General features: G+C 35.2%; 7 protein-coding genes across 8 annotated transcripts; all 7 read right to left on the reverse strand.

The window, feature by feature from the left end:
• LOC104744764 (mitogen-activated protein kinase kinase kinase 3) lies at nt 243-4,387 on the reverse strand. The gene is made up of 17 exons (XM_010465865.2): nt 3,940-4,387; nt 3,806-3,847; nt 3,617-3,682; nt 3,426-3,536; nt 3,250-3,330; nt 3,092-3,169; nt 2,917-2,999; nt 2,696-2,780; nt 2,508-2,608; nt 2,325-2,364; nt 2,145-2,204; nt 2,030-2,076; nt 1,716-1,938; nt 1,401-1,628; nt 732-1,030; nt 577-638; nt 243-488 (listed from the first exon to the last, which is right to left on the reverse strand). Exons 1-17 carry the CDS (start codon nt 4,237-4,239, stop codon nt 427-429), a joined length of 1,968 nt encoding a protein of 655 aa, XP_010464167.1. The 5' UTR covers nt 4,240-4,387; the 3' UTR covers nt 243-426.
• On the reverse strand, nt 5,874-7,019 carry LOC104744766 (uncharacterized GPI-anchored protein At3g06035). The gene is made up of 2 exons (XM_010465866.2): nt 6,816-7,019; nt 5,874-6,475 (listed from the first exon to the last, which is right to left on the reverse strand). The coding sequence occupies exons 1-2, from the start codon at nt 6,892-6,894 to the stop codon at nt 5,949-5,951; spliced, it is 606 nt and encodes a 201-aa protein (XP_010464168.1). The 5' UTR covers nt 6,895-7,019; the 3' UTR covers nt 5,874-5,948.
• LOC104744767 (50S ribosomal protein L7/L12) lies at nt 7,356-8,872 on the reverse strand. Its single transcript, XM_010465867.1, has 2 exons — nt 8,761-8,872; nt 7,356-8,216 (listed from the first exon to the last, which is right to left on the reverse strand). Exon 2 carries the CDS (start codon nt 8,119-8,121, stop codon nt 7,555-7,557), a length of 567 nt encoding a protein of 188 aa, XP_010464169.1. The 5' UTR covers nt 8,122-8,216; nt 8,761-8,872; the 3' UTR covers nt 7,356-7,554.
• Nucleotides 11,464-12,963, reverse strand: LOC109124433 (peroxiredoxin-2F, mitochondrial). The gene is made up of 5 exons (XM_010465868.1): nt 12,606-12,963; nt 12,478-12,507; nt 12,234-12,392; nt 11,815-11,909; nt 11,464-11,718 (listed from the first exon to the last, which is right to left on the reverse strand). Exons 1-5 carry the CDS (start codon nt 12,819-12,821, stop codon nt 11,613-11,615), a joined length of 606 nt encoding a protein of 201 aa, XP_010464170.1. The 5' UTR covers nt 12,822-12,963; the 3' UTR covers nt 11,464-11,612.
• On the reverse strand, nt 13,147-15,296 carry LOC104744769 (3-dehydrosphinganine reductase TSC10A-like). The gene is made up of 4 exons (XM_010465870.2): nt 14,684-15,296; nt 14,406-14,553; nt 13,582-13,876; nt 13,147-13,474 (listed from the first exon to the last, which is right to left on the reverse strand). Coding segments are annotated over exons 1-4 (1,038 nt in total). The 5' UTR covers nt 15,278-15,296; the 3' UTR covers nt 13,147-13,473.
• LOC104744770 lies at nt 16,333-17,139 on the reverse strand. The gene is made up of 2 exons (XM_010465871.2): nt 16,898-17,139; nt 16,333-16,805 (listed from the first exon to the last, which is right to left on the reverse strand). Exons 1-2 carry the CDS (start codon nt 17,039-17,041, stop codon nt 16,491-16,493), a joined length of 459 nt encoding a protein of 152 aa, XP_010464173.1. The 5' UTR covers nt 17,042-17,139; the 3' UTR covers nt 16,333-16,490.
• On the reverse strand, nt 20,938-24,085 carry LOC104744771 (protein trichome birefringence-like 10). Of its 2 annotated transcripts, none has more exons than XM_010465872.2 (4): nt 23,095-24,085; nt 21,962-22,351; nt 21,714-21,881; nt 20,938-21,590 (listed from the first exon to the last, which is right to left on the reverse strand). In XM_010465872.2, the coding sequence occupies exons 1-4, from the start codon at nt 23,583-23,585 to the stop codon at nt 21,200-21,202; spliced, it is 1,440 nt and encodes a 479-aa protein (XP_010464174.1). In that variant the 5' UTR covers nt 23,586-24,085; the 3' UTR covers nt 20,938-21,199. The 2 variants fall into 2 exon arrangements, with proteins under 2 accessions (XP_010464174.1, XP_010464175.1); XM_010465873.2 differs by having other exon boundaries at nt 21,723-21,881; nt 23,095-24,081.

Genomic DNA, 24,468 nt, shown 5'->3' on the forward strand with positions numbered 1-24,468 from the left:
TTTTTCTAAGTAATTTACAGAACAAACGACATCAACTTAAAATAGCACATTATAGATAGCAAACTGAATCACGGATATCAATTTATTATTCTTGAACCTAACTATTCACTTCGGTCAGTGATATGCATGTCTAATGTCATAAAATCACCAAATGTCATTGGGTAAGTAACTATACTAGATTTTTTTACTTCAAACAAAATAACCATTGAATAATCGACGCAATTCTAGAGGGTTGATACTACTTCAAGTCAGATTTAAGATATGTATATATAACAATAATAATAGTACTATGAGCCGTTTACGAACTATCTACATATATCAAATACTAGTGATAAAAATTAACCCACCAACAAAAAAAAAAAAAAAAGCAAGAACAAAAGCGTTAACGTAAGAAAGAAAAAATACAGTTCTTCTCTTAGCCGTTCACTATCCTTTGTGGGCTGATGATAATGGAGTCTTCCCTCCTGGACCAGTGTGTCGCATATTCTCTGCACAGAGTTTTACAATAAGTAAACAATGTTTTCAAATCCAAAACATCTGTCTCAAATTTTTGTAGGATTAAAGAAAAACACTTGCCTCGATGCCTCTCAAGCTCTTCATAGAGTTCTTCTTCCCACTTCCGCCGTATCTCTGAAAAACTGAGAATGAATTCAAAGAAGGAAACATCAGTACCAACAAAACTGCCCAAATTCAGGCTTTCAAACTAGTAACTTCAGCACGAGCTAACTCACCAACGGCTATTAGTTACTCCCTTTTTGATCGACTCGCTAACTTGACTTGGTTCAGTTCCTGGTTGCATAACTCTGCTTGTGTTCAGTGTACGTTTGGAGCTTTTGAGCGGGCTGGGCATAGCGTCACTGATTGCTGAGAGTCGTCTACTCGGAAGTCGTTTAGGTGACTTGCTTATAGTTGGTAGGTTTGGTAACTTGAAGCTATTTATGTCTCCACGTGCACCTTGGGGTATTCCTGGATTCATAGCATTGTGGAATTCTTCGAGCAGAGGGGTCTGCAACCTTTTCAAATCGTGAGCCTTGACACAACAGACAAAAAAAAAAACAAGTGACGAAGATTCAGATATCATCACAAAATCTCATTTCGTTGGTAGAAATGCATCTAAAAATTCCAGGTAGACTAAGCAAAGAAGATTCAAAGTTGCAAAGGAGATGATTAGGAGTATTAAAGAATTGAAAAGGGAAAGCATATACCACACCAAGCATGAAAACCAGAGTCCAATGTCGCTATATGCATATTAACAAAGTTTAGTAGCTTAAAAAATTTCAAAAATTCCTATTGCAGGTCTTTTAAGTCTAAGTTTAGCAAATGAATCTTATAAAACATGAATCATGCACAGTATAAAGTACTAACTGATTTCTCACCCAGATACTACAAAGAGGCCTTACCTTCTCATCCAAAAATGATTTTATTTTCAACTCTGTGGCTTTATAATCGTCCTCTGCAACGGAAGAGCCACCAGCAAATGTTAAGTTGGTTTCCTCATCACATGGAACCCCAGATTTGAGTTCAGCAGCTTGGTAAGAAAGCATGTTAGATTTGCTTCTCATCATTTCTGGGCTTTCATCAAACTTGCAGGACCAGTTATCCGTGGAATCACTCATGGGATTAAAACTCTGTTGAATATAAAAAAGTTCCTTCCCACTGTCAGTATAACTGCAATCAACAGACATGTTTGAAAATACGGAGAATAGATATATTACCTTGTTTAAATCAGTGGACTGTGAAAAAACATTAGTTCTGACTGATTCAATGTTGCAGAGATCATCCATGTCGGTCTGACAAAGGTCATCAGAGTCTCCATCTCCCAAACAATATCTTGAGTTATTTGACTTCTGTGTGTATATAGTGGAACTCCTCAAGCTTCCTAGTTCACAGACATCCTTTAAGCCTGAACAGGTTGACCTCCGGATCAACGAGTTTATTCTGAAACAATAGAGGAAGTAAAATAAGAATCAAGAGATCAAAATCATGGATCATAACAATATAGAAACTAGAGCTGCAAAGGAAAACTTACGAGCTCCTAACATTCATTCCTTGTGTGGCTATTGGGTTTCCACATTCCTGATATATTGGGGAGGGGGTCAGAAGGTTGAAGAATAAGAACAAAGTTTACTGCATAATATACTAACCGTAAGAGAATTACTGTAAGCCGAATAAGATTCCTGGCGCTCTCCAGTGACAAACGGGTGCTGCAAATGTTAAGCAGCTGTCAGCATTATAAGCATCAATAATAACTTAGTAATGTGCCTTGAGAGTAAGAACCCTTTCACAATTGTGAGAAATGAAGGAAGATATAAGATTTACAACACCTGAAGCAATTCGGATGCAGAGAGTCTCAAGCTTGGTTCTCTGCAAATATAATTCATCTTATCAATAAGACAACAGATATAGATGCTCTATTGAAATAGAAATAGACATCGGTCTGTACAGGTACAGGAGCTATCTCTATATAAAAGACAGAAACACACTGGGGAAAAAAACTTAGGACTCACTTGTGCAAGCATTTCAATAGAAAGTCTTTAGCATCTGGTGAGAGGTCTTCTGGAATTGGAGGATGAGCTTTTGTTCTACCAATATGAATGACAGCGGCAAACTGGAAGAAAAATTCTTAGTTCTGCTTAGGTTTATAAAATAAAAGGCAGTTTCATATGCTGTATCTTCACCCAGTGAATCTGTTTACCTGCTGCTGATACTGCTCGCTCCAGGGAGGCTTCCCTGTAGCCATCTCAATCACAGTGCACCCAACACTCCATATATCAGCAGAGCTACACAAGGAATTATTAATGAGAACCCTTTTCCATAACCCAGAACATGTATAATCGATCATCTTAAAAAGAGTTATAAGATAAAAGAAAGTTGGGAATGATGATAACTAGTCGGTGGTATTCTAGAAATACTTACAAGCTATGACCAGTCTGAAGAATGACCTCAGGAGCCATCCAATAAGGCGTCCCCTTCATCGATTTGGCACCATTTACAGTAGCCTAGAAGTATAACAATGACAAGTTTTAGAGTACTGAAGAGAAGAGGCAACATATTGAAATATGACTGAAGAGAAAGAGAAGCGCAATCATACTAGCTCTACAACTTTCTTGGAAGCACCAAAATCTGCGAGTCTGATGCACCCTTTGTTATCGACCAAAATATTTGCCCCCTAGGAGAATGTGACAAGATTTATTGAGGAATTTTTATCAACCACAGACACATTCACATGTTGGAAAAAGAGGAAAGTACCTTAATATCTCTATGCATGATCCCATTCTTATGAAGATACTCCAGACCAAGCAAAATTTGCTTAGTGTACATAATAATTACCTATTCAGAAAAGTTCCAACAAACACAACATTCATCACCTGTGATGTCAAACACAAGATTTTAGCAAAGCTCAGGTATAGTAGTCAGAAACTTACAGGCTCAGGAAAAGATCCAAACTTTTCCAACAAAGAAGATATTGATCCACCAGAAACAAATTCCATCAAAATATTCAAGGAATCACTCTCTCTTACAGTACCCAAGTATCTCTGCAAACATAAACAACAAGATAAGAATGCAAAGACAATCACTTGTAAATAAAAAGAACTAAATAGATTCGCATACTCACAACAATGTTTGGATGTGAAAGGTTCTTAAGAAGTTGTACTTCTTCCTCAAGCTCTCGGATATGATCCTATGAAAGACCCCCAAAAAAAATAGTTCCTCAACCACTCAAGGAAACACAAACCGTTACCAAAATTGGGAACAAATTTTAAACAAATAAAAAAAAAAGGAAAATTTCGCCGTTAACTCTCACCTGAGTCTTCTCCTTTGAAGCACTGCTAGGAGCAATTAAAACCTAAATCCCAAAAACAATCGCGAAATCAGCAGAACAAATCACAAAATCACAAGCAATTGAAGGTAATCAGAACTAAGAATTTGAAAACCCACTTGTTTAATTGCAAGAAGCTCGCCGGAATCAAGGTTCATTCCCATGTAAACCCTCCCAAAAGCACCGCAACCGATTAATTCCCCTTTCCTCCACCGAATCGACGACGACGGTTCTTCTTCCTTTCTAGGAGCACGCAACCCAGGAGGCGGCTTCGTAAAAAGTCCGATTCGAGAGCTACGGATACTGGAATTAATCTTCCCGACGAATCCGCTAAGACCTCCGCCGCCGCTACCATCGTCTCCGGCTAAAGAAGACCGGAAAACCAACGATCGCCGAACCGATCCGAGAATATCCTGCATTTTTTTTTTTTTGTAACCCGACTGTGAATACGCAGTAGAGAGATCAGTGAAGATTAGTCATTGCTTCTTCCTCTTCTTCTTCGTGATTTTCGAGAGGAGGGAAAGAGAAAACTCGGATCTGTTTTCAAAATTAAAGGCTGAGAGACCGTTTCTGGCGTTTTCCCATTGAAACCCTCACAAATTTTCCAAATTACAGTATTACCCCATTCTTTAATGGGCCTTCTTATTGGGCCCTTAGGTTAAACTTCGCACGTGTCAAATTTTCCATATTATGTTGTCGGTCGTTGTCTTCCTCTACCGACAATATAATATCATCACATCACATGCCTTGAGTTTAAAATATCTATTCCAATAAAAATTTGTAGTTTTCTTCTTACTATAGATAGAGTTATTAAATCAATACAATAAAAGTATAATGTGTTGTTTTCTTATTCTGACACATCAGCTTCTTCTATGTTGAAGCAGAGATTGACACATCATTTAAAATGGGTAGCCAATAAAAACATTTGAATTAATACAGCTAAGATTTATAGACCAATTAAAAAGCTGTATAGGTTTGTTTAGTGTAAGATTTAAGTGACAAGACAAGAAAACGTAAATATTACTTTAATATATGATTTCATAAAAATAATAACAAAAAAATGCATCAACAAAAATGAGCAACAAAAAAAAATTATATTAACAACAACAAACGGAAAAAATCTAAATTAATTAAAAATGCAAAATTTCATTGGAAGATATTTTAATTTTTCAAATATACATCTAATTTTTTGGTTTAATGAAAACTGAACGTTTTGGATTAACTATATTAACATCCAATATATTCAGTATTGTTTTAGTAAGAGAAGAATGTAATTTTCAAGTAAAAGAAACAAAAAACTTCTTTCTTAATAATAAAATCTAAAATATATGTAAAAAATAAATTTATAAAATTAAAAACTCAAGTATCATATGAAAATAGAAATAATACTAAAAATACAAATAACCATTGAACTATCAAAAAATTATGAAACTTGATATCAAAAAACATATATATTACATCATGAAATCAGAAAACTTGATATCTCACAAATATGTTTTGTTATGATATGGTGATGTGCTGAAGGTGTGGAAACCGCTTTGAAATTAGCAAGAAAATGGGATCATGAAAAAAAAAACATTCTCATAGATGAAGTACTGACTTTTTAGGTTCTTTCTTTTTAAGAATTGTTATTCACATCAGCATATTACAAATTTGGAAGTCTATTTTTACAGGCTATAAACATCACTTATTGTGGCTGCTTTCATGTCGTAAACAATATATAATGGATTAAATTTACCCGGTTTAAATGTAAATGATTGTAATAACAAATACTACGAAGTTACAAACTATTGTAGGTTTTTTCAGTTCATTTCTATATCTTAGCATTTTATAAACCATAATTTTCATGATTAACATNCTAATAGCAAATACTACGAAGTTACAAACTATTGTAGGCTTTTTTCAGTCCATTTCTATATCTTAGCATTTTATAAACCATAATTTTCATGATTAACATAATTTCAAAAAATTAAAAGTTATATTTTTAACATCAAATATATTTTAAAATGTATAGAAAACATCCCTCTAACCTAGTTTTTGTTAAAACCTGAAATATCAAACGTAATAAGAGAATTTATTCTTGAGATAAGTCTTAAAAGGAAAAGTGTTTTGAGACATATCTCAATTATTAGAGGAAGAAACAAAAGGAAAACATGAAGACTAGCAAATAATTAACGAGACTAACGCTAACAGTAAAGCCATCTGAATCATCATCATCATGTTTTGTATCTGTATCTGTAGAATAGCTTCCTTCAGGTGTGTTGGTAGTGAGAACCACAACGATCCAATTATCTTCTTTACCAATACCAATACCTGTATACTTGGAATCGTTCAAACCCAACGAGTATTGCGTCTTTGTGAAGTTTGTGAGGACGAGGCTTGATTCTAAGCGAGGAACACATGCGGGCATGACCATGCCGTCTCTTGTGTCAGTGACGTTTAAGTGGCATTTGGCTAGCATCTGAGGGTAGTTTGCGAACTGTGGCTCTGTTCCTGGTACTGTGAATGAGCCAGTGTCGTTGGTGCAAGGTTTGTTTTTGAATTGGTCTGCGATTTCGTCGGCTAGACACTCTGCGTTTTCGTTCTTGCTGAAGACTGTTAGATTCTGTGTTGTTCTGTAGCTGTTGATCCCTGTGAGAAGTATGTCCTCTTCATCTGCGCAACCCCATTAAAAAAACTCTGGTTTAAGTCTATATAATTTGCAGGAACATATTCACAATCTAAAAGTAAAATTCTTGTTCTTTGCAAAAGCAGATCAATACACTTGAGAGAAAAGTATTACCCTTTATAGACAAGTATTAACTTTTTCATGTTTGAGATCTATGCAAAACCTTCTAAATGAAGTGAAGTGAACAGATACTAAGAGATTTCAGACCAGATCTAAAGAATCTAACTAAAACACCAATCAGAGAATATCAAGAGAGAGAAAAAGAGTTTCAAGAACATAGATTTTTACTTCAAATAATGGAACAGAGAAAGAAAGAGAAGAAGTTACCGGTGTCGCCAAGAACAGGGCGATTGCGGAAGAGGATGATGGAGAGAAAGAGAAGAAGTGGAAGCTTGTGGATCGCCATTGAAACAGGTTTCTAGAGTTTCTTCTCTAGTGATATTGGCCTACTTATATTTATTAGTATTGATAAAGGAGAGTGAGAGAAATGGTTACTTAGCTTTTACTCTTAAATAAGAGTTGTTTGATTCTGTTCTGCTTTTCTTGTCAGCTCGACTTTGACGCTGTGCCGACCATTAAAGGAATTATTAACTAATTCTCTTGGTCCCCCTCTCATCCTATACGGTATCGTTTCTGATATAAGGATTGGAGCACACCAGACTAAGCCATTGTAGCGTTGTTTCAAAAGTAAGATGGGACAAGAACAAGGCCATTGCAAAAGTTCTACTTCATGTTAGAAGAAAATAGAGATCTTCAATTTGGATAAACCAGTGTGATCAAATTTAGAAAACTAAACCAAATTCTAAGTTTGTTTTCCATGTTCATCCACAAAAGCAAATTGCGAGGAAATCAAATCTACTGCAGGAAAGTAGACAAATTGGCCGCAGCTTATATAGAAAGTCACTTGCAAAATACAAAGTTGAAATTTGAAATTGAGTAAAGTTTTTGCCAAAACTCAATGACTAATTGATTTGTTATTACAAAACATCTACCGTAAGTACCAAGATGTGATCACAAGTACCAAAAAGCAAATCAAACAGAAAGCAATTGAAGTCTCAAAAGTCACTTACTCCATAACTGCGACTCCACCTACAGCTTTGATCTTGGCAATGATTGCATTAGCTTCTTCCTTTGTCACTCCTTGTTTAAGAACAGACGGAACTTTCTCAACAAGCTCTTTCGCCTCCTTCAAACCCAAACTCGTGAATGCTCTCACTTCTTTTATCACTTTGATCTTATCAGATGCATTATACTTCTCCAACTTCACGTCGAAAGCCGTCTTCTCTTTCTTCTCCTCTGCTTTCCCGGCCCCAGCATCTTGATTTGCTCCTAGACTCAAACCCTCAGATGAAATCATCTGTTGTTTTGGAAGCCTCAGGTGTTCATTGAGTGCAGGACCAATTTGTTGCCGTTCTTCTGGAGATAATGCAGCTATACGCTCAGCTAGCTCCACAATTTTGTTTGAAGGCTGGGGTCTAGGACCATAAGGATCATAAACTGATGGGTATTTGTATTTCTTGGGTTTAACTTTCGTGACAGAGTCTTGCTGCAAGAAACGCACTTGCACAGACCAGATTACACCCGGTTGACACTGGCGAGAACGAACGTTTCTGACAAGTGAAATTAGCTTCATGACTATATATATAATCCTCTGCTACCATACAAACTATCAACCAAAGATCATTTCAAGTCTCAAAACCTTCACAGGACAGCAACAGTAAGACTCTCCTGTGTTACAAACAAAAAAGACAATAACTTTAGCTTGCGAACTACTAATTGATGCAAAGAGATCAATATAGCTGTCTAGTTTTGGCCAAGCTACAGCAACTATCTGATGGAACTAGTGCTTAACTTAACTACATAACAATCTCAAGAAGACAATTTGTATCGTATCAGTTAAGATTCAAAAGTGTTCTTCTTTGCAGATAAAATGCATTATTTCACAAAGTTCAGTGAAGCAAAATGGTGAACTAGAAAGGATGATATAAGAGATTCATAAGATCAATTTCAGAGTCAATGAGTCACGGCACTACGAGCCCCAAAATTAGTTTGATTTTACACAGTCGTATCATATTCAATAGTCTAAAGGATCCTAAAAACAAATCACTGAACCATTCCCCGATAACAGAGAAACAAATCCCGAAGATTTAAAAAAAAAACAAAACCCTAGCAAGTTTGCGAGTTTATCACAGTTCCAAAATCAAACAATGGGATCCCATGAATCATATACCTAAAACCGAAGAAGAAGATGAGAAAGAAGGAGATGGTTTACCTCCGGCGGCGCGAACGGCAAGCTTCGCCGGCTCTGGGTTTGATGATTTTGGTGCAGTGAGAGAGACGGAGATGAGTCACCACCACGAGAGAGAGGGTTTAGGGTGAAACAACAACACTCCTCTTGGGCCCTAAAATGCTTCTTCATAAATGGGTTAAGCCCAATAAGGATCTCCTCAACAAAGTAATAAATATTCCTAATATTTTATCGTTTTTTATTTAGAGTGAAAAAATTACTCTACTTGATCCATTAATTAATTACGGCAACGATCTGATAATGATGTAATATATTCAATTGTCTCTCAAGACATAAGGCTAGGATTAGATAAATTCAATTCCTTTAAGTAATATATTCACATATTATCAAGTAAAATAAAATAGTTATATATTCAATTCTTTATTTTTTAGCAGGAGCCAAATTGTGGTTTACATATATATATATATATATATATATATATAATAATACACCAATAAATTGCACTCTCTCCATAAGCTTTCTTTTGCTCTAGTTTTCGTATACTTCACCAATTCCATCGATTTCACAATGGCTAACGCTAAAGTAGTTCGTATTATCATCGGAATTATTGGTACGATATGCTTTTCCCTCTCTCTCTCTCATTACAACAAATATATTTATTTTTATTTAAAACAAAATAAATAAATATATGTATGTATAGTACTATATTTTTCAATTGCATGCATATATTCCCTGGAACGGAAGCCAAACGAGGTTGCAAATTGTTTCAGCGAAGAAAGCTATGTGTTTAATTTGAAGTTTCTTCTTTTGTAACTAATTGATTCTTGCATACGTACACACACACATAGATGGTTGGAAATTCTTGTGCTCTCATCAGTGAAAACATAATTTATTTTAATTAGCACAAGTTCGACATAGCTATGTTACCGATAAATTAATTTCCTCTCGCCTAATGCAGGGACTGTTATTTCCTCTTTGGTCTCCCTCACAAGAATGTAATTATCTTTGTTCTTCTTCTTTTTTAATTTTTTTTTCTTTTTTCTTTTCACATGTACGATATCGTCGTTTATGTATGTTTTTATATTAGGAACGTTTTGTAATTTTGAATTCTATATCTTCTCTAGTTTGCCACTGATTAAGATTATCTTTCACAAATGTAGATTAAGATTAAATTGTAGTTAGATTAATAAACATTTGTATATATACACAGGCCAAGGTTTATACAGATATACAAGACGAAATCAGTGGAGGATTATGCACCTGAACGTCATGTATGGTTGTTGATGAAATATAGTTTGTGGGTTTTGTATGGTCTCCCTCTTTTCCACAAGGATGGCATCCTCGTCACCATTAGTAATGGCATCGGTTCCATAATCGAAGTTATCTACCTGGTTAGCTTTTTGATCTACTGCGGCGCCAATGAACGAGTATGTTTCATCTTTAATGTTTAAATTAATCTTTCATCATCTTTTTCTTTTGTATATATATATATATATATATATCGTCTATAATTTTCTCTGATGATGTGGATGTTGATGCACAGAGGCGGGAAACTCTTTCTATGGTTTTGTTTGGGATGATTCCTATTATGGTAGTGTTCTATTGTTATTCTTTTTTTGGACGTGGAACTTTATCATTTCGACATACATACATTGGTGTTTTTTGCAACGTGTTCACCACAATTATAGATGTTATAACTTTGACGGTATGCTCTCTCTGTCTCTCTCATTTGATGGGTAAATTATTAACTGATTATGGGTTTTGATTAAATTATTGTTATGGGTGATACAATAGAGATGCTACGAATACGTACCCGTTTGGTTCTCCTTGGCTAGTTTGATCAAAGATGGAATTTGGACTGCTTATTCTTTGATCTACAAATTTGATATCCACGTCCTTGTAAGTATTCTTTTTTACTTCTTGAATACTTTAATACTAAGTATGAATTGGTTGATTATTCATGTGTAGAATGTTTTGAATTGTAACGTTTTGTTTGCTTTGATGGGACAGATAAGCAGTGTTTTGGGAATGTTGTTGTGTGCTTTTCAATTAGTGTTCTGCTCACCGGTAATTGAACCCGACGAATATACCACTGGGTTCAAAGAGAGAGATCGGGTTGTTGTACCCCAACTGCGAACGTGTGAAGTTTAATTGAATTGGTGTCTGGATCCTACATAGTTAGAAGTTTTGGTTTTGTGGATTTGGTTTTTCTGTCTTGTTATGTCATTGAGCTAGAGAGATCACCAACTTTAAAAGATAGTTTAAGAAACGGTTTTAAGGAGGATTAGTGTTTTAAGCTTCTATATATACTACTAAAACGAATCCATAACAGCGACTCCACCGGCAGCTTTTGACCTTTGTCATGATTTCGTTAGTTTACACAGTTACACCATCGATTATGCCAGGGCCAAGCTCCTCAATGTTCTCAAATTAGCACAAGCAACTTCTCTTACCACTTTCCTCCTTGCGTCTGCGTCAAACTTGACCAACTCCACAACAAACTTCTCCTCTGCTTTTCCGGTTCCAGAATCATCTTAAACAAGTCTTTTTGCGCAAGAGGGATATCACTGTCTTAGGCCAAACTTTATGTTAACAATGGCGACAAGTAAAGTCATATCCCCAAACCATTTTATATTGGTCTAAACTTGCGTTCACAATTTTGATGAGATCATCATATTGGTTTATACTTCATTATGATCCAGATTTACATTTTGGTGAGAACTGAGATATATAAAGACATAATTTTTATTAAAACTGACACTGTGGAAAACAAAAAAAGAAAAGTGACGCTGTTACTTGGTTTGATCCTTCATGTTCGGATCAAACTTATTAGCAGTTTCAACTCAGAAGAAACAAAAACTCATCGACATACTTTTTTAGATTTGTCCTAAGATGACTTCTGCCCCCGAAACCTTGAAGTCAGACGGTGCTTCTTCCACGTTCACCGCCTTAACCTTACCGTCTTCTACATAAGCTGACCATCTGAACATAGACATCACAAAGGCCAACCAATCTCTTAGATCAATGGTTCAGAGAAACAAAAAAAATTACAACAAGTGGACTTTGCAGTGGTTTTACCTCTCAGACCGAGGCCCGAGCAATGCAGCAGAGAGATCCTTGTCAAGCCCCAAGCTTTTGTGGAATTTCCCATCAAAATCCCCATAAAACTCAATCTGGAATGACAACGTTCAAGAGCATCAAATCATTTGTGCTAGCATGTAACACTATCCGAACATTAACATAAAAATCTCTTGTTAAGCTAGTCCATATCAAGTATGAAATTTCCAATGAAAGAAGTCCTTCTAATCATGTGAATGTAATATTGAGACCATTAGACAATATCAGAGTACTATAGTCCAATCTGTAAGAGGTCGATTGATATCATGACGTTCACCACTCAAACTCTTAAGAAAAAAAACCAGGAACCGAACCAGCAGGCACTACACAGTACACACACCAGATCAGGCTAATGTCGAAGAACAAAGCTAGGAACTTACTGCATCTTTAGCACCAATCTTCTCTGCCCAACCATTGATAGCATAAGGATCATTAACAGAGACACAGATAACAGAATCAATGCCTTTAGCTTTAAACTTATCAATATGACTCTTGTAGCTAGGGACATGCTGCTGTGAACAAACACCCGTGTAAGCCCCCTGAACATATAAAACGAATCAGAACTCAGAAGCATGATCAAGACATATAAATAGATGATGCAAAAAGATAGAAAATTTATCTTACAGGGAGTCCAAAGATGACAACTTTCTTCCCCTGTAACCAAACCAATACACACACAAACGTTATGTCAGGAAATTTGAAATTGCCCATTCTGAATCAAAATTTGTCAGGGAAGAAAGATTAGATCGAACCTTGAAGATATCTGATAAAGGTGTGGTAGAGAATTTAGAGGAAACGCCTTCGTCCCAGCTGCGAGCTTTCTGGAGAGAAACACCAGGCGCCGCCGAGGTTATGTCAGTGCCCTCCGCGAGCTTTGAGAAACCCCTCGAGGAAACTCCGATCCGGGCATTATTTGCGGCCGATCTTAGACCCGATAAATTCCTGAGCTTTAGAATTGACATCGCCATCGCCAAAAGAAAATGAGAACGAGTCAGACAACTTCGTGAAGACTGAAGAGTATCGAGTTTATGGCAGGCACTTCTCAGAGGACCTTTTCTGAGGAAAACTTCTCGCCGTTTTTGTAACAGTCGAATATAACTGCTCGTTGTTTTAATGTGAGATTCTGTTACAATGTTCCCAGTAGTGATTCGGCCCTAGTTTTGGCCCACTAGAAGAAGAGGTCGCTAAAAGTTCTATAGTAAAAGTGGCTAACTTGTCCGAGGTGTAGTTTGAACGTCTGAGAAGAGAACTCCATTGACGTTCTCAATCTCAAAGCAAAAGTTGCAGCAGCTGTTAGAAGGAAAGGAGGGAATATCCAAATATGTGATCTGTATACTCTGAAAAAACAATCACAAAAATACATTCAAATGAGTTCTTTGATTTCTCTACCCAAAAAAAAAAAGCAATTTGCTGAAAGACCGGCGATACATAGCTACTTGGAGCACTTCGCGTCATAAAACTTGACGAGTTACTATCAGCAATGTAGATATTCTGAATTGGTATAATCGACTAGCTGCCGTGGTAGTTGATTGAGATACTTCAATTTGAGAAGAAGGTTTTAAGTACCCATCAAATGTTTAAGCTTCTCCCAAAAACACTTCAAGCAAAGTTGTCGGACTCTCTGAAATTACAAATGAGTAGCAAAATTAGAATAGCGATATAGCAGTCTAGTAAGAGGAAATTATGTTTGATGACAAAACGAACAACTTGATGGCATTAGGAACTTACTATTTGGTTTTGGTTCTGCTCCATTTTTCAATGGCTTTATACCAATCCCATTGAAAGAAGAGAGCGACTAATCTTATAGGCCCTGCGGTTATAACTTCAAGAAAAGCAAGCCAACATGATCTTTGAGGGGACATGCCTGTTGTCGCAAGTGACAGTAAGAATCCCTCAAAGTTGCATGAGACAGTGAAATTTCCTGATTTTATGCCATCCATAGCTTTTCTGGCTACTTCTTCTGTTTTCATTGAACCAGAGGATGCAGCTATTATGGAAGTGACTTCAGGTCTGCTCTTTTGTTCTGAGAGAGCACATCAGAAAAATCAAATTACACTCATATCACGATCTTCAACTTCATAATATGAACCAAGGAAATCAGAGAATTAGTTCAAAGTTGTTTACTTAATTCTCAAAGATACAAAAAAGATAAGTCTTTTATGAAGATAACAACAACCCATTATTCTCTTCTATACAGTATCACACAAACCACAGTACACAGTTACGCAGAAACTTCATTCTAAACACTATCATAGTCAGTACCCAGTACTTAACACATCACTCTATCAGTACCTCCTAGCTGGCAATTTTGATAAAGTATACAATTATTCAGACCAGATAAGGGCACAACTTTGATCTAACTAGCTCAATAATAGTTCATTTCTACTCATCTCCCAACCATATGGTACAATCTTATGTAGTAACCTGTCCTCCAACTCTTATATGCATTTAATTTCCTTAGACCTTAGTATTAAGTAGCAATACCTAATTCTAGCTCCCTTCACGTGTTATATATAGATAGATAAAAAAAGCTTTTGATATCGTTTTCTTACCTTCTTCAAATCCTGGTGTATCAGTGTCAGGAGGAAAAATAAGAGTGACATGAATGTCATCAGCAATAACTTCTTGTTGCAATGCTTGCGCTAAACCTTGAAGTCCAAACTTGCTTGCTGAATATGCAGTATAACCATAGATACCCACCTGTAAAATTATAAAAGACAAAGTTACTTTAAGGATTTGATTTAGCTGCTTTATCATAAGCTTCCAATTTAACTACAATCACCAGGATAAACTTTTAAATCCCTAAAGGTGGGAAATTTGAGAAACGAACCTGACCAGCTTGAGAAGAGACGAGAGTGATGGAGGCAGGTCCACGATCTTTCCTTGCTTTCATTGCAGGCAAAGCAGCCTTAATCACATTGAAGCTCCCAACAAGATTGACATCGATCGTGAACTTAACATCCTCTGGACTATGTTTCACCAGCTCCGTCGCAGTAAACACACCTTGATTAACAACCAACACATCGATCGGCCCCGATTCATCAATCGCCTTAGACACAGCGTCGTAATCGCGAACGTCGGCAGAGAACGTGGCGACTTCAACGCCAGTAGCTAGCTGGATCGATTTCTTAGCCTCCTCGAGTTTTACGGCGGATCTGGCGAGGATTGAGACGCGTGCGCCTTCTGAAGCGGCGCGTTGGGCTAAGGCAAGACCAATGCCGCTAGATCCACCGGTGATAAAGACGTGACGGGACTTGATAGGGATCTTAATGGGGCGAGGACGTACGATTAGAGCTAAGATAGAGAGAAGAGAGAGTGGGATGAGTGGAATGAGGAAGAGAAGGAAGAGAGAATCCATTGCCGCCATGGATCTCGTGAAGAAGCTCTCGGCGATGTGAAGCTCCGTCAACTCATCAATCATCATTGGAGAAACAAAACCAACTCAACCAAAAAATCGGTTTAACGATTTCTATTTAAACCAAATAATCGGTTAAATGATATTTATCTAAACCGGCGGTTTGAATTTCTACGTGACTACGTCTACGTGTAGAGATGGTAAATTTGTTTTGTTTAACAATTTTTTTTTTTTTTGGTAGAATTTGTTTAACAATTTTTGTTTATGATGATGTAATTAAAATAAAACAATTGACACTAATCACTTTATATGTTGTATAAGGAAATTTAGACAAATACTAGACATTTTATGAAAGAGATACATAGAAACTTATCTTAACTTTTTGAAATTATATTTTACACATTTTATGAAAGAGATACATAGAAAGTTATATTCTTTTTGTGAAATTATAATAATTTATTTTCTGAAACAATTGACAAGTGTATGTGTTAAGAGTTAATTAAGACTTAAAAAAGATCTGTGTTTAAACTTGTGCAACTTGTAAAGGAATAGATTTTTTTAGTTTAATACTTTCATTTATGGGTGGTTAATCTTAGTAGACATTTAAAACTAGTTAAGAAAATACAGCTAGATGACAGAAAACATACAGCTCTGCACCATATAGATGTCTAAATTGTGATGTTTTCATTAAAAGGGATAAAATGAAAAGAATATTACATATGTTTCCATGTTTGTTTAATAAAAATCACCAAATTAAAATATAGTAAATTGATTGAATGGAGGAAGAAAAAAAAAGAGGTGAGTGATGGGCATGTAGGCATGTGGGTATGAGTTCTATGACAGTCTTTTTTCCTCTTTAGATCTGACTTTTGTCTATTCAAACATTGTTGCCAACATAACTGTAACTCTGTAAATGTGAGGTCCCAAAGAGATTGATTGGTTCTAGACCTGACATGCAAGATTTTCCAATCTCACATGAGACTTGTCATGATCAAGATTCATTTTACTCCATTGATCATGATCGTTTAGGAGCTAATTCCATGGTTTTTTTTTCTCATTTAATTTAAAATGATTAGAGAAAGTTATAAAAATATGATAAGAGTGAGCCTATTAATCTCTGTCGGTTGTTGAATAAATCACACCAAATCCCTTTAGATTGATGATTACTTTCTTATTATTTGCTGATTTTACAAACATCACAAAATCTATAAATATCAATAATAATCAATTATATATAATTATGAATTAATGACACAAATCCATGTCTTCGAATCTTGTTTGACTAAGTGAAGAGAGATGCTGCATCTCTGTAGGTTCTTCTTTGGTTAGTAGAAGCATGATGAAAGGTGATGCTTTCTTGGTTGTTTTTGTTGAGAGTTGTAGGATTGCTGTCATGAACATGGTGAGGAAACTGTTGCTTGGGGTTGAAGGAACCAAATCTCCCTTGCTTCTTCTGATAATTCTGTTTCCTTCTTGGCTGAGAACATTGTGGGATGAACACTCCTGTTCCTTTGCTCTCTCTTACGTTGTAATTGATCTGCTCATTGTACATCATGTATGGTGTTGCTGGTGTTTGGTAGTTCCCTCTGAACAAACCCTGTTTGATTTCAATAATCAACATCACTGTTAATCACTAATCAAGAGAGATAGGGGAGAGAGAAAGAGAGAAGAGTTAAAATTTGGACAAACCTGGAAAGAGACAGGCGAGGAAAGTGATATAGGGTTTTGTTCATCTTCATCTGTTATTAAGAGATTGAGTTGCTTGCTTATGTCTGCGAAGAAGACATCATCATCAAGCTCAAGCCCCAGCTCCACAGCCACTTCCATGGCCATTTTATCTATGCCTTAACGAGTCTCTTAATTAGCCTTTTGTTGTATGTAGAAAAGAGGTATTTAAAAAAAAAAAAAATGGTTACAAGTGGAGTTGTGAGGGGGAATGTTCAAAGAGTGGCATAAATAGGCAATGAGAGATTGGGGTTTAGAAGAGAGAGAGAGGTGCATGTGGGAGAGTGGGGCCAAAGTAAAAGATTGGAGAAATGTAATCTAACCTGGCAAAAGTAAGTCCCTACACACAAATGGATCACGAAGGAAGGTTTTGTGCAATGATGTTGTATCTACTACTTGCAAATCTTATAAAGAAAGATATAAAGCTCACAACTCACAACAAGAACAAAACACCCATATATATATCTTTCTCTATTTATATTTTTCTTCATTACACATAAATAACTTTATTATATCTCATCCACAAAACCCATCCCTCTCATCTCTTCCTAAAACAAAATTCGTTTCCTTGTGTAGCTCAAATTTCTTAGTTTCAATAGTCTCCACTAAAGATGGAATGCCTAACTACCTTATCCAATGACTTTCTTATACTCAATACCATATAAAAATACCATAGAAAAAAAAGTAAAAAGATATATTATATGGGAGTTAATAATTATATAATCATCAGAAAATTTACACGTATGATATGATCATTTATGAACTTTTCATTAAAATCATTTGTTTCAAGTGCAAGTAAGAAAGAAGTTCACCTATTTAAGAAAAATGAGAAAATAAAAAGAATCACTTCGAAACAAATACCCTAATCTAAAAAATTATGCATGATACATATCTACATATTCGTTTTAAATTTTATTTTAAAGTTAATTTGCATTTCAGTCCATAAAAAAACGGGGCACATGTCCACGATGGGTGACCTATGCATATATACCAAACTATATGGAACCGTGGGGTCACATTTCATATGTTTAACTATTTATCGACATTCAAACATGTTAGGAGAATAAAGTCGGAACCTTTTATTTGGCTTTTGAAGGAAATACGTTGATTGTTCGTTGTTAGCATCGTGAAGAAGAAAATATGTTCAACCTCGCTTCAACGAATATCATTGACCTAATCTAAACATGTCGGTTGTCGAAACGTTGATTAATTCGATCTTTTTTGTTAATCTAAACCTATTAATTTAAATTACTCTAAGAATAGAGAGTATACCATAATGTGAAGCTTTGAGTAGTTGGTGAATTGAATCAATGTAGTTGGTCAAGTAACAAAATTAGTATTGTGGACGGACATTCGCCGGTGAACCGCATTTGAAGTGGACATTTGAGGAAATGGACATTAGCTAGGAATATGGATTTTTATAGATAGGGGAGAAAGAAGAAAACAAAGAAGAATCTATCTCCAAGATTTTATTTAGTTGGAGTTTTGTAGATAGATACTCTTTTGTGGAAGTGCGACTCCAAGTCAAGATCTTATGAGTTTGTTCTCCATTTCTATAATATTACACACTAATTCACTCACGATATAATCTTAATATATATACTTTAAACATTTTAAATAGTTCCCTTTTTCTAATTTTTATTTCGTATAAAAATACAACAAAGAGAAACTTATCCGAATTTGGGTACGTGTTTTCATCATTTACACCCACATAAATATTTATAGGGCAAATAATAGAAGACCACAAGGTTTTGTAAAGATAAGCTACTCTATATAACCGACCCTACGCGTACGCTTCCAACTTGCAAGCTTCCCAGGATAAACCAAAATTCATTTTAACCGAAGTAAACCAAAAATTCAGATACAACTTAAAACTTTTTTCTTTTGTCAAACAGTTAAACAAGTTTTAATATTTACATGATCACCAAGTGACCAAAAATTGAATAAAGTAAAGTATTTGAGAAGAGAATCACTGAGATAAATTACAATCACAGATTCTCTCACGAGCTTCTTTCTAAAGGCTCATGTCATGTCACGATCACCGACTTGGGAGTTTTTTTTAGCCTCACCGACTTGTCTTTTATGAATTATAAATGACTCGATAGTCGTCGATACACTAAAAAGGGCTTTATATGATTTTATAATTTATACGGAATAACAAACCTAAAAACTTATCCCTAAAAAGACTTTGGTGCATTAATGAGAGACAACAAACAATCTTTTTTGGTGCAAGAGTACGTACTGAGCCGGTGGAAGATCGTGTGGTTGAAGTGGTATCCATGTCTCGTACTTGGAATAATAATTAACGATCGATATAAGTTGTAGTATGGTTTTAATTCACAATTGTTTTGGCAGTAAAGAGGTAACAAACATACATATAAAATAATCTATATTAACATTTTTGAAGTACATTTTGGTTTACGCTCTTTAAGTTTTGCTTATTTAATTTGTTTTATTTACAACATTAACTCCTAACGATTTTTCTAAAATAACATTTCGAAAAAACTCAATTAATGGAACTATTTAAATCGACCTAATTTGATACGTTTATTGCCATAAATAGTTTGACAGCATCTATACATTTTGATTTTTCCAAAAACAACTCTACGCATTAAATTTTTAATCTCATAAAAATCTACAAAACTATTTTAATAAATCTTTAGAGACTGTATGATCTCTTAAATTTAAATGACACAGCCGTATTTGAGTAACAAATGATTACAATCGCAATAATTATTATAACATTAATAAAGTTCATAAAAACGGAAACCCAAATTTAGAAACTCAATAATCGGATAGATTTAATTTTAGCATCAAGAAATACATTTAATATAGTATATATCGCGTTAAGAAACTGAATATTATTCTGCGATAATGTTATCAACTCAAATAGGAAAACATTAAAATCTCTCTTTTATTGTTACGGATCGTAAACTCCTTGCTTATCAAGCATTTTTCATGTATAAATATCAACTTCACAAACAAAACACAACACCCACAACCAAAACCACTAATATAACAGTTTTGAAACATGGGTTAAACCACTAATATGACGGTTTGTTGTTATATGGTGGGACAATGTTATTAACATGACGGTTTGAATTAACATTATTATAAATATAAAATATTATTTATTCCGTTTTGAAATACGGGTTAATTTTTCATTTAATTATTTGGTCAATACCACTAATATTAGAATATTAGACATATTAAATCAGAGTAATTTAACTAAAATTTTGTAAAACAATTAAATCATTAGTAAAATTGTGACTTAATCCAACAATAGATTATAAACTACATATTTATGTATTTATTTCCCCTATTATTTTTCTGATAATTGACAATCCAAACAAAATTATTATTTAACTAAATAAAACAAATTAAATATAAAAAACAAATAAAAATTAATATGTTATTATTTTAAAAAAAATTATCCCGCGGTGTACCACGGGTTAAAATCTAGTATCTAGATAAAAAGTTTGTCAAATTTGGTTCGATGCTAATATGTTAGTACTATTTTAGTTTGGTTATTAAATGCTATTATGAATTTCGTCGTTGTAAATTACTGTGATCAGTTTAATGGTTTCCTAAATAAATGGTGAAAAATTGCAACTTCCGAAACGTAATTGTTACAATCTCAATAAAGTTGCTTGATCTAGCTTTTAGATACAAACACATATGCACGTCACTTTTTTTATGTCTGCACGTAAAAGAAAATACCTTTTGTTCAACAACTGGAAGTGGCCAGACATGCCCATATACGTGCACCCGTTAACTCTCGTACCTCTCAGACACAGATCAGCATGTTCCAGACAGTATCCATCTTTGTTCTTGTAATCGGTTCACATCTTCTCAATGTTTCAGACCAAACCAAATCATGTAAAAAGCAACAGACCAACCAAAAAAGATTTCAAAGATTTCTGTGGATCCTGTGAAATTTACAGTTTTTGGGTTCGGCCCAAAACTAAACTATTGTTTTGGTCTCTTCAGCTGTAAGGTAAAAAAAAAAGTAACAGAGAGAAACTATTGTTTTTGGTCTCTCAATCTTTATATGTATTAACTTCGGAAAATAATTTGAGATGTTTTTATCTTTACAACCATAGATTAAGAATATCCACCTAATTACATATCCCCCACCCAATTAATCTAATCACTTGATCAAAAAAATCTCAAACCCTTTTTGATCTTTGAGCTCAGCATCTTCAAAAGAAAATGCAAACTTCAGAAGAAACAAGAGCTTGTTGTTGCCTTTTGTTCTGTCCGGCGTCATGACATTGTAACATTTCCTGTACTAGTCGCTTCTTCGACTCTTCTAGACGAAGTGGAAGCTTCTTGTTTCATAAACAACGCATAGAAAAGCTCATTCCACGTGTCAGGAACACCGGGAAGGCACCAGTGGCTACAGTCTTGGCGATGAAGTGGTGCAGGACCATGCGAACCGAGATAGTAGAGCGAAGGGTGACCATCTTTTCTTTGAGAAGCCATTGCCGTTATGTTCAACACTTTCATTTTAACAGACTCTGATCTGTTTGAGTAATGTGACAACACATCTCCCAGAATCTTTAACTGTTCCCATGTCTCTGAAGAAACCAATGAGGTTCTAATCTCAGGCAATGTCTCCATGTGACATGTTCCTCCTGTTTTCCAATCTCCTCCCCTGTTTCATTCAGTGACACAGACGAGTTCAAACTAATTGCAGAAGATGCTACATCCTAAGACTCAATCAAGAAACTGACTACTACATGCGATTGAATCTTCATCAAGGAGTTAAAAGTAATACCGGACAAACCTGAAATGCACGGGGGCAAAAGTGCGGAAGAAGACTTGAGTTTTGTTTGAGTCAACCTCGGTTTGTATCCATTTCACAACGGTATTCAAAGCTCGCTTATACGCATCATCTACATTCATCTTTAATTTCACTTTAACTCCTTCTTGAAAGTAACATCCCCTGTTAGTAACAACATTCAAGATTTGGTCATCTGGAACAAAAAAGCAGACAAGTGATTATAAACGAGACATGGAACTTACGTTCTAGTAGTTTTGCCGTCGTTCCACCAATGACCAGTATTGAGCACTAAAATATCAGCATCTCTCCATTTGCTTGAAGTCCAATCCATAGTATCCAGTTTCAAAGTTGTCTTAACCTTCCCTGGTGATCCAATAGGTGGTCTGCTTTGGGGAACCAGAAATGGAGATCTGTAGTATTCCACTGTGCAATTGTACTCCTCGAATTTGAACACCAAGAAACCTTTGTGCTTTGTGATGGGACTTCCGTTTATTTCATAAATCAAGCTCTCGTTCTTGACTGCAGAAGACAATAGACAAAGAAGAGACTCCCACTGGTTTCTTCCTATCGAATCTCCAACAAACACTAGCCTCTTGTCCCGAAGTTTCTCTAGCATCAGTTTTGCATCAAATCTGATTCATGTTTACATAATTCACAACAGAGTCAGCTAAGTACTATCTTCAAAGTCAGCAAAGTACCATCCTAGACATATTAGTTCATAGCTCATGAAGAACACGGATAAACTATGTTGCATCATATGATATTTGGCAACCAATCCTATTTCTTTAAATCTAAATTTAACTCACGGGTTCAGATAATACAGTAGCTTTTATAAAATAAGGATCACACACATTGATTGGTAAAGAAAAAGCTGTTTGATGTGAATGGGGAAATAGAAGAAGAAGAAGAAGAAGAAGAAGAAGAAGAAGAAGAAGGGACCATATTAAAAAGATCAAACCAAGAGAAGAGAACAAAAAAAGCCATTGGCTTTAATAGCAAATATATGATGAGCAAGTTTCACGAGATTGTGCTTATCCTAAGCCGTAACTTGCGGACAACTGGAGAAGAAGAGACCAAAGAAAATGACATCAAAGCTGAAAGCAACAAAACTTAAAAAGAAGCTCTGACTTCTCTTCTCTCCATAGACCACAAAGATTTCATAAATCTCTACAAACAAAACAAAATCTCCCTTGTAATAACAAACACACACACACTATGATTTGATTTGGAAATCTCAAACCAAAATCTCCCTTCACTGTTCAAAACCTAAGTTCTAAGAGAACAAACATGAATTACTACAACAAGAGCAACAACTGCCAGGAAACTGTGTAAGAAGAAGAACAGAGGAAACATGGAATTAAAACAGAACATATACCTGGGCAAATTACAGTGTCTAGGTTGCCATCGCCACTGAGTATAGAACAAATCAGACCTTCCAAAGTCACTACACCTAAACCCTTCATCGAGAAATCTGCAATCTTTGGACTGATACAAAGGATAAGACTCGTCCCAAACCCAATCCCCATCGAACACATCACACCCATCTCCACTCTCTTCCAGAAACCCAACTCTCTTGGAACTATTACTACTACTGCTACTGTTACTACTAGAGTTGCTGGTGTTGTTGCTGCTGGTTTCAAGTTTGAGCCAGACAAATCTGTCTGATTTATCAGAAAGGTCATAGCTTTTAGGAACGCTTCTGTAATCAAAGTAGAAAAAACTGCAAACCAAACACAAGCCAACCAAGAAAAAACCCAAAACACCTAAAGAAGGCTCGAACACAAGCCTCGACCTTTTGAATCTCTTCAAAGCTTCACAGATTGGCTTTGCTCCTCCGTTTTCCTCAACGTTTGAGTTTATAGACATCTGAAGGTTAGTAGTAAAAATCTCGAAAAGGCTTTTTGTCTTTGGGGAAGGGGTTTTTTGGAGAATTCAAGAAATTGGGAAAGTAAAGAAGAGGGGAATAATAATAATCATAGCGAATGAAGATGAAGCAAGTAGAGGATTGTTAATGGAAGAGGAGAGGAGCTTTGCTTGGTTGGTCAGTTTCGTTTCTTTTCTTCTTTTTTTATATATAATTATGAAGAACGAATGATGCGAAAAAACATGTGTCAAGGAAACGAGGAAACACTCATGGATGGATGTTTCTGCTCTCCAATGGAAAAAAAAAAAAAATTGAAATAAAGTTTAGATTTTTTATTTCAGACAGAAGAAGAAGTATATTTTGGCAACAACAACAAGAGAACACAATAAAACGACGATTCGGTTCGAATCCAGACAAAGCCAAAAACCCAAAAGAAAACTCTCAACTTTTTTCTTGTTGTCTTTTTGTGTTCACATCCGCACAAAGAGAGAGAGAGAGAGGAGATGAGTAGTGACGATTGGTTGAGAATCGTGGAGGTTTGTTTTTAAATTATATGGGTCCAATTAATTCCTCTTTATTTGTGAAATTTAATCAAAAATTAATTAATATATCTTTGCTTATGTGGTAACTTTAGATTTTTTTTTTTTAATTCTGTAAACTTTTAATTATAAGAAGTCAAAAAGCTAATTAAAATTTAAAACTATCCAGACCAGAAAGAGTAAGAAATTAACGACAGTTTGAATATTTTGCAAGAAGAAAATATTTTGCACAATCTACAAGCAGTAATAACAGTTCATCGAATTCTAGCAAGATTTTATTTCTTTCTATAAAATATTATTTTGTAAGAAAAGATGAAAAAAAATATATACTTATAAACTATAAAAA

The sequence above is a fragment of the Camelina sativa genome, chromosome 15 (assembly GCF_000633955.1).
Source record: "Camelina sativa cultivar DH55 chromosome 15, Cs, whole genome shotgun sequence".
NCBI classification, from domain to species: Eukaryota; Viridiplantae; Streptophyta; class Magnoliopsida; order Brassicales; family Brassicaceae; genus Camelina; species Camelina sativa.